Source organism: Plutella xylostella, chromosome 9 (assembly GCF_932276165.1).
Source record: "Plutella xylostella chromosome 9, ilPluXylo3.1, whole genome shotgun sequence".
NCBI lineage: Eukaryota > Metazoa > Arthropoda > Insecta > Lepidoptera > Plutellidae > Plutella > Plutella xylostella.
Window position 1 is genome coordinate 5,496,989 of NC_063989.1, and position 9,021 is coordinate 5,506,009.

Below are 9,021 nucleotides of genomic sequence, written 5' to 3' on the forward strand. Positions count from 1 at the left end.
GCACTTAATTCCCCACAACTTCATTCGGATTTACGATGCCGACGCTTAAGTGAAAAATTGCTTTCTTTTATGAGATTTTGAATTTCACCCGGCGCTCCGCGGACGCGACAGCAAGCGCGGGGGGCGGGGGCAGGCGGCGGCAATCGCGACGGCTCGCTTTATTGCCTCGCTTTTTAAGCTAGGCTTGGAAATAACAAACAAAAGTACAAGTAGTACAACACCTATTTTGGTGTGGATAAAATAGACTTGCTGGGTAGCAATAGGCTTAAATAATTAGTAAAATTTAAACAGAATCTATTTATATTTCTGGTAAAACATTTTATGATGGGAAATTTTCTAAAAAAACTCAGGAGGGTGGATTGAGAACTTTTATTTTTAGAGACTAATTGGATGATAGACTGAACAAACGGAGGAGTTATTCAAAATAATCTTTTCAGTCAGAATTAATTAGTAGAACTTATTATAAGTCTTTCGTCTTGGACAAATTAATGTAGGTGCCCCAAATATTTTCACGAGCAACAAATAACATGACGCCGTCTTCCATTGTGCCTCACCCACCATACAGTCTATAAAATCATCTCGCGCGCTGGAAAATATCTCAATAGGCAGTTATTTTTCCAGCCTTTGCTATTTATTGCGATTCCACGCAATAAAATCATTACGTGTTTTATTCATTACTGAGCTAGCACAGTGTAGTTTCACCCTTATCACTGTGACTTTAGAGTTGATGCGAGGCAATGTTGCAGACGGGGGCTCGGTGTCGTTACGCCAATGTTTCGCCTGGGGTTTACAAATGAATTGCTGGAGCTCCATTCAGTGCTGGATACGGAGTAAATTCAATAAAGGGAAGGTGTAAATCTCAATTGTAGCTCGACTCTCATCAAGATACGTTGGAATAGGATTTAGCAAATTGCTCTAAATAAAGTGTGAATGGACGCGGAGTTCGCGGTGGCTGGGCGCGCTGAATGCTGGGGATCGCCTGGTAGCTCACATTAACTTACGTACTGAATACGTGTTATTAAAAAACATACATACAAACGAATTGAGAACCTCCTCCTTTTTTCGAAGTCGGTTAAAAAAGAGGCGGGTAATGGGTGGTTTAAGGGACACTATTGGAATACGGTACTTAAGTTTAGCAACCGCCTTGATCGAAAGTGTTATTGGCCATAATTGTTCGGATTAGATAACATACTTTTTAGGTACTTATACTAGTTAAATTACATAATTATTGATAACAGCGTTCCGCAAGAAAACTTTGAAAAATTATTATGAAATATCTTTTAGGTATGAATGGATTTACAAAACTACAATCGTATAACGTCATCTTTGTCGGAAAAGGGTATTAAGTAAACAAAACCTTTAAAAAAACATTTTGAAACCCTTTCTCTTTTAAACTCAAGGCAGTCTTTCCATTATGTAGACAAACCAGCTCCAAAATGGCCAAAGTCATAAGTAACCGATTAATAATTACAGAATGGAAAAAAGCTTCTACCTTTGTACTGTTATAGTTACTGCGCGCACGCACCGCAGTCACGGCCAATCACCGACAAGCAACGATTGTGTTTTAATTTAAATCTATTTATAAATAAACTGAATAAAAAGTTTGCCTGTATGAAATAGTTAAAACGTATAACACCTAAAATAAGATTAATAAGTGACTTATGTGATTGAGTTGGAGTGTGGATTTTTGTTTAATTTATGCGGTAAGTTTTTACATAAGTGTATTATTATGTTGACTTGTTTGTGTACCTATTTGTGTTTGCTCTATTTCACTTATCAACATGAGCATGAACACCACATAATATATGTACCTATTTGTAGATTGGAACCGTTTTTCAATACCAAATTCTAATTACTCTACAAAAATAAGATGAGAACTTGTATAGTAGTCATCAAAATAATTACTTATGCCAGATTTAATTAAAACACCTTGTTATAGCATTATTTAATATCTGACTGGATGAATAATTGTGGTCTAAATTTCCCTTAGCTAATATCACTATTTAATAGGTTGTTGGAATACTTCAAACACACATAAGTAACAAAATTATATTATTATGTACCAGTCTAATTATTACAGTTGTGGAAAATAACTATGGTTTTTAATAACATGAATGCACAGTGTCATCAGGTAACCTTATAAAACGCAATCAGTGTAATAATAACCTGTAGGTACAAAATTAAAAGTACCGACGTCATTTTGTAAAAACGAGTTAAATTGAGTGGGTATAGCACGTAAATACCAACGACTGAATTAAATTAATCAATATCAAGGTTTTCAGTATAAATTTAAACCACAGCAACCACTGAGTTAAAAGGTAATTGCTTATAATAATTAATAAGGGACAGTGTGAGTGTCCCCCTTATGGAGTGAACCTGGTTTATGCTGTGTTTACACGATAAGGGTATACTTGTTCCTAGGCTTCCTAGCCAGCTTGTTTGTGATAGCCTAACCAACTTAAAAAAATCTCGATATTCATGACTATAATTCGCATAACTTTTGAACGGCTTATCCGATTTTGATAAATATGCCTAAGAAAACTCGGTGTAACATTACCTATGACACAAACAAATATAAAATCGGTCCAGCCGTTTGGGCGCCCATGTCTATGTCTAGGAACGCTCGGGTCCCATGGTGCCTTGAATTATTGTAGCCAATGGCTGTCACATTACAAGTAACATCCGAACCCGAGTCCGCGTTGTTCTATGCATCCGAACAGTCACGCGGTCCGTCTATCTGGGGCAAAAGAAACCTGACCTCTCTCGGAATGACAAATGCTACCTTTAAATAAGTATCGTACCTACATTATAATTAAGTAATGTTAAAATATTCTGTTACATATGCACCTTTGCATGCTTTGTTAGATTTAGGTGCTCTCAGATAGGTTATCGTTTTATCCCACTGATTATAATAGGTACCTACATTTATAATCCCATTGAAGCAAGTGATAAAATTTATATTTATGAAATTGAAATGAAATAATACTTAATTATTTATGCATATATTTTATATATTGTAGTAGGAAAATATTTTTTTTTATCTAAGGTAGTTTCTTCTCAGTATATTTGTTGTATATGTAAAATAAGAACTTGATCTACATAAAATTTAGTATAGATACTTTTATGTGAGAAATCTACGTATGGTATAATGATACGTAAATACCCAACCTTCCGCTACGTAAATGCCATTTAACCCATAATTACAAGCAACCTTGCACTTCATTCTAGACAGCTCTAGAGCACCTGAGATAGGAGTTCCCAAGAGTAAGATAGAACAACAAACAAAATAGCTGTTTCACTCCACAAATATGGCTTCTCATGTAATGGTATAAAATTACATAGGTATATCAAGTGCTTGTGAATGATACAGTGCAATCAATTTCGCAACTAGCTATATGATTATTGGGTATATCATAATACATATTAATTACGTACATTGTACCTACTTAAAGATAATAATATCAAGTAAATACGATGAAGTATCATATTATTGATTACAAGTACCTACCTACATATGAATTGTAAAATAGCACCTATACTTACCGACACGTGCCTTTAACGATTCAGCAAAATGTCACTAATATCCTACACTCAGTAACACATAAATCAGTCGGAAGGGGTAGTAACTAGTCAGACACAACAGGCAAAAATAAAAAAAAAACATCGTTTTGAATCTATGATAAACAATAACTAGATAGCAGGGTCAGTGCAAAAGAAACAATTCGACAATTAATAATAACGTGCTTTCCAAAGTGAGCCCTTATTTTGAATTACTACACGTAGGAATTAACTGTGCACCTGACTGACAAAAACCAGAGGTCATATTAACTAGCTTTGGCATGCCCGGCGTGACCCTGGTTTTTGTTGGCCACTTGCACATTTAATTCGTACGGTTTTCATACTTAGTTGGGCTAGAAGATTTGTGACTTTATTCATTTGGTCTCGGTTTAAAAGTTTGTTTAAAAATAAATAATATTGTATCTATCTTCCAGCCAGCAATGGCGCCCGACCCGGACGGTCGCCAGGCCAGCTTCCCGCAACTTCCCTACCCCGCGCTGCGCTCGGCCGCCCCCCGCTCCCCGCAGCAGTGGCTGCGCGGGAAGCAGCAGCAGGACGGGGCTGAAGGGCTGTGGCGAGTGCATGACGGGCTCTATGATTTGAGCGAGTTTGTGGGGTTGCATCCTGGAGGGGACCTGTGGATACAGAGTACTAAGGTTTGTTTTGGTCATGTTACTGTTAGTATTTAGCATTCCTATGTGAGAAGTATTTGTCTGTAAAAGATGAAAACATGTGGTTGTGGGTATACATTACAATCATAAAATGGGAATAAAAGTCAAGCATATACAAATTAATCAACCAATCAAAAAAATATTGTTCTATAAAGTCTTTTATTTTATGAAGCCGTATTTATGCCATTTGTGTCCCACTGATGGGCAAAGTCCCATGCTTATTCCACACGTCTCTGCTAACCACCTCCTGACGCCAATCCGGCAAAAATCTGTCCGGGTCGCCCCGCCATCTACTAATGTCATATTTTTTAATTTCCAGGGCACAGATATAACAGAGGCCTTCGAGTCGCACCACCTGCACGGCGTGGCCGAGCCCCTCCTGCCCAAGTACTTCGTCCGAGACGCGAGGGAACCCCGAAACTCACCCTTCACCTTCAAGGAAGATGGATTCTATAAGACGCTCAAGCTCAAGGCTATGCAGAAGATGAAGGAATTCCCAGCAGGGGCCAGAAGCAAGAGTGATCGCGTCACTGACTCTTTGCTCCTACTGTTTCTCATCATCACTCCTATAACCTGCTGGTCTTTTACGAAGAGTTTTCTGTTAGGAGCCAGTTTGCTCCTCCTCAATGGACTGGTCATGAGTCTCATGACAATTTGCGCCCACAATTATTTCCACAGAAAGGACAACTGGAGGATGTATATTTTCAACCTCAGCGGACTGTCTTACGCGTAAGTTCGATTACTTGATGAATGTAAAGTAATTTAGCTCTAATGTTGTGGTGTTAAGGTTTATGCGTAGAGCGATGTAGTATAACACACTCGCAGTGGCAGGTTGATTGGCAACTTGTCCAATCCCCTAAGCCCTAATGAATCTAGACGAGTTAGATATTCTCCCGAATTAATATATTGGCAGCTAGGTTATGTAACGTTACACAATTGCTTCGCATAGTTAGTAGTTAGTTACCTTAGTATACATAAATCGAAGGTATAAACACGCAATTACAGTGGGTAACTTTTCCCAAACGCTAAACGTATTTAAAATTGTATTTCAATCAAATCTTTAATACATTTTGTACTAACTGACAGACGTTTTACAGGCTACTAAATACGTTTAGCGTTTGGTGAAATTCCACCTTAGAATTAATCTACATATTTAATTGTTAATTATTTAAGTAAATAAATTGTCTGTGCCTACCTCAAGTTCAAGTTCTTAAGGTCACTCAACCTTTTACACGCTTGCATTAATTAATGCCAGCAGGATTCATGAGTTAATTCATACCTAATTATCGCAATCATTTTAATAATTTTCTTATTAATTTAAAACAATACCTAGCGTTCAAAATTATACCTACACGTTGGCATGGTGTGAATACGTATATTTTAAATTTCCTTTAAATATCCTTTTTGCACCGAAAAGAAGCGCTGTAACTAAGTGAACTCTGGCTCACAAATAGGAGCATTTTCAGAGTGACAATGCTAACTGGAAGGGATCCTATTACTTTGCCTCACGATATACGAGTCCGCCGGATAATCCAACCCATCATCAACATCACGATCATCACTATCCATTACATACCCACTGCTGGGGCACAGATCTCCTTCCAATGAAGGAAGGATTTAGCCAGCCCATATTCACCACAACTTCTCTATATTCTTCCAGAGACTGGCGCGTATCGCACGCGATGTCCCACCACCTCTACACCAACACGGTCCAGGACATCGAGCTGAGCATGCTGGAGCCGTTCCTCTACTACCTGCCGAGTGGAGACAAGTCGCTGGTGAACCAGCTGGCCGCGGTGTACTGGCCACTCATCTTCCCGTTTACTTCTGTGGGGTGTATGGTTAAAGAGTGAGTATAGTCTACTGCGCTGCTATTGGTCAACGCAATTTATCACTGCGTTGCTATTGGTAGAAATGTGTGAGAGACCAGCACCGTGCAGGACATCGAGCTGAGCATGCTGGAGCCGTTCCTCTACTACCTGCCGAGTAGAGACAAGTCGCTGGTGAACCAGCTGGCGGCGGTGTACTGGCCACTCATCTTCCCGTTTACTTCTGTGGGGTGTATGGTTAAAGAGTGAGTATAGTCTACTGTTCCGCTATTGGTCAACGTAATTTGTGCAGGACATAGAGCTGAATATGCTGGAACCGTTCCTCTACTACCTGCCGAGTGCAGACAAGTCGCTGGTGAACCAGCTGGCCGCGCTGTACTGGCCGCTCGTCTTCCCGTTTACCTCTGTGGGGTGTATGGTTAAAGAGTGAGTATAGACTATTTTTTTAACAAACGAGTATTTAGGCCTCTCACATGTTCTGTCTACTCAAGTCACTAAAGTAATTCGATAGTGTTCGGTAGCAATTTGTATGACATCTTGATCAGCGCCCCTGTCGGCAACGTTAGAAACGAATACAACGCATGCAAATTTCAGTGACTTTTCTATCGAATTCGTAGTATTACTAGTTTAGATTTAGTTGGCCCAGTCTGAAACTGGACCGAAGTTTCCGCAAGATAACGCAGCTCTTCTTTAGTCATTTATTAAGTGATTTCTCAACTACATAGCTACTTGTTGTCCTTGCTTTGTAATAAAAGTCAACTCGTCAAGTAACCTAATTACGTACCTAGTACCTACTTTGTCATGAAAATGCAGTCAAAGTAGTTTCTGCTCGGTTGAACTTTAACTGCATAAAAACAATCATTATCATTACTAACATCGCTGCAGGATGGAGGTAAATAAAAACTTGAACAAAACAAAAATTTGGCTATTTCTTCACGCTCTAGTATGAAAAATTATAGTTTATTATTATTATTATTAAGATAGCCATTCATTATGGAAACAATTATGTCTTCCATATCAATTAATAGGTGTAGGTATATGTACCATCCTCTGAACTTTTTGTCCACGTAGAGTAACACAGATACACTCGTCATTTATTTACCACCGATGTTCGATCATTTTAAACTATAGACAGAATTGATAATCATATCGGTTAAATGCACTGTACTTTCACAAAACATGTATTTCCTTCCAGATTGATAGCAGGCCTCACAAACTTGGAAGGCAAGAAGCTACAATTATCAAATGCCATTCCTCTGTTTGTGCCAGCCTGGATGTACTTCGTAGGAGGCCTTCCCTTACTGCCAACAGTCGGGCTATGGATCTCCTGCATGTTGGTATCAAGTTTCTTCTTCATGGTATTTGGTCTGACCGCTGGGCACCATGGAAATGAGAATTTCTTTGAAGGTGATATACCGAGGTAAATAACATTGATTTTTGTGTTCGATTGACAGTTAATATTCCATTGTTATTCAAATTGTGGAGTTTAGACAGTTGCACAAAAAAATAATACTGAATCACTCACAATGGACGTTTAGCCGTAGTAACAACTGCCTATAACATTTAAATGTAGGTGCCTACTGCCTAAAATAAAAATAAACTGTGCGTGCACGTGACGCGAGCATTTGTTGCAAAAAACTAACGATTGTTTTTGTTTTGTTAACCTTGCGCGTGACGCAACCATGAAAGCCATTTCAATTTATTTATTTCTCATTTCCAGAGACACGACGCTCGACTGGGGCCTCCACCAGCTAGACGCCATCGTGGAGAGAGTGGAGTACTCCGGCCACGGAAACCACTTCATGTCGCTAACTGGCTTCGGGGACCATGCTCTGCACCATTTGTTCCCGACCTTGGACCACGCGGAGTTAGAGTTCCTGTACCCAACGTTGGTCCATCACTGCGAGAAGTATGACACGGAGTTGCGCATGACCACGTTTCCACAAGCGGTTGTCAGTCAAGCCAAGCAGCTGGCCCGTAAGAAGCAAAATAATTTTAGAGCGAAGACTGCAATGCCTAAATAGTGATTTAAAGGGGTTTCTTTTTTATAATGTGTATTTTAGTTCGGTGGTATTCTGTAACCAATTTCAGAATACCGAGTGATACAATTTTGGCCTGTTAAAAAGTAGTCAAATCAACAGTAGGCCTAAGTATAGTACTACGATAGACAAAAAATACTAACTGTTGACATACTTCTACACGTTTACATACATAATAATATATGTCGACTATAATCCTGAATAGACAGAATTGGTGAGGTGGCTGGCCAGCGAGGCACTCGCACTTCGCTCAACCGCAAGAGTCTCAGATGTGGAGGTTTCCCACTTATCCAGGTTTTACTACTTTTAGGTAGTGAGTGTATAACACACGTTTCTAATTTATAAGTTACTAAATACATAGAAACATAGGTTAAATGGTACAGGGTATTTTGTTATGATATGACAGAAATAATGCATTGTTTTATTGCACAGGTGAAGAAAGGCTGTGATTTAGGTTTTTAAATTAATAAAATAAATATAATACTACCTACTATAAATGAAATTTTTATTTCTTCTTATGGAACTGGTTCCAAAACTTCAGTTTCAAAGAATGCTGAAACGAATTTCACTTAAAGTGGACTGACATGCTTAAAGAACATTTTAATATTATATCAATCATATTAAATCGTATAAATTAATTTATATGTATACTCCAAATACCTATATCAATATTGCCTTGAATCAAATATTTCCTGTATTATGAAAAGGCAACGGCACACGTAATTACGTGTGTACCTACCTATATCGATATTCTATCGCATGAAAGGTAATTGGAAATAATTTGTGTTTGCATGTAAATTAATTATTAGATACTATGAGATACATTCAGGATGATAATAATGGTAAATCATTTCAATCTGTCAATTAATACCTATTACACAACTTAAATTAATGAGATCAAACGACACCTGTGTTTGGAGGGCT

General features: G+C 38.4%; 1 protein-coding gene across 2 annotated transcripts; it reads left to right on the top strand.

The window, feature by feature from the left end:
• The first annotated feature begins 1,507 nt into the window (after positions 1 to 1,507).
• Positions 1,508 to 8,594, top strand: LOC105382289 (cytochrome b5-related protein). Of its 2 annotated transcripts, none has more exons than XM_038122575.2 (6): positions 1,508 to 1,703; positions 3,993 to 4,214; positions 4,549 to 4,958; positions 5,890 to 6,078; positions 7,254 to 7,478; positions 7,779 to 8,594. In XM_038122575.2, the coding sequence occupies exons 2-6, from the start codon at positions 3,999 to 4,001 to the stop codon at positions 8,080 to 8,082; spliced, it is 1,344 nt and encodes a 447-aa protein (XP_037978503.2). In that variant the 5' UTR covers positions 1,508 to 1,703; positions 3,993 to 3,998; the 3' UTR covers positions 8,083 to 8,594. The 2 variants fall into 2 exon arrangements, with proteins under 2 accessions (XP_037978503.2, XP_037978511.2); XM_038122583.2 differs by having other exon boundaries at positions 3,997 to 4,214.
• Positions 8,595 to 9,021: the final 427 nt, after the last annotated feature.

Coding starts and splice junctions, on each gene's coding strand:
- LOC105382289 (XM_038122575.2), top strand. CDS start 3,999: ATGGCGCCCGACCCGGACGGTCGCCAGGCCAGCTTCCCGCAACTTCCC. Junction 4,959..5,889: donor CTCAGCGGACTGTCTTACGC/GTAAGTTCGATT, acceptor ATATTCTTCCAG/AGACTGGCGCGTATCGCACG. Junction 6,079..7,253: donor GTGGGGTGTATGGTTAAAGA/GTGAGTATAGTC, acceptor ATTTCCTTCCAG/ATTGATAGCAGGCCTCACAA.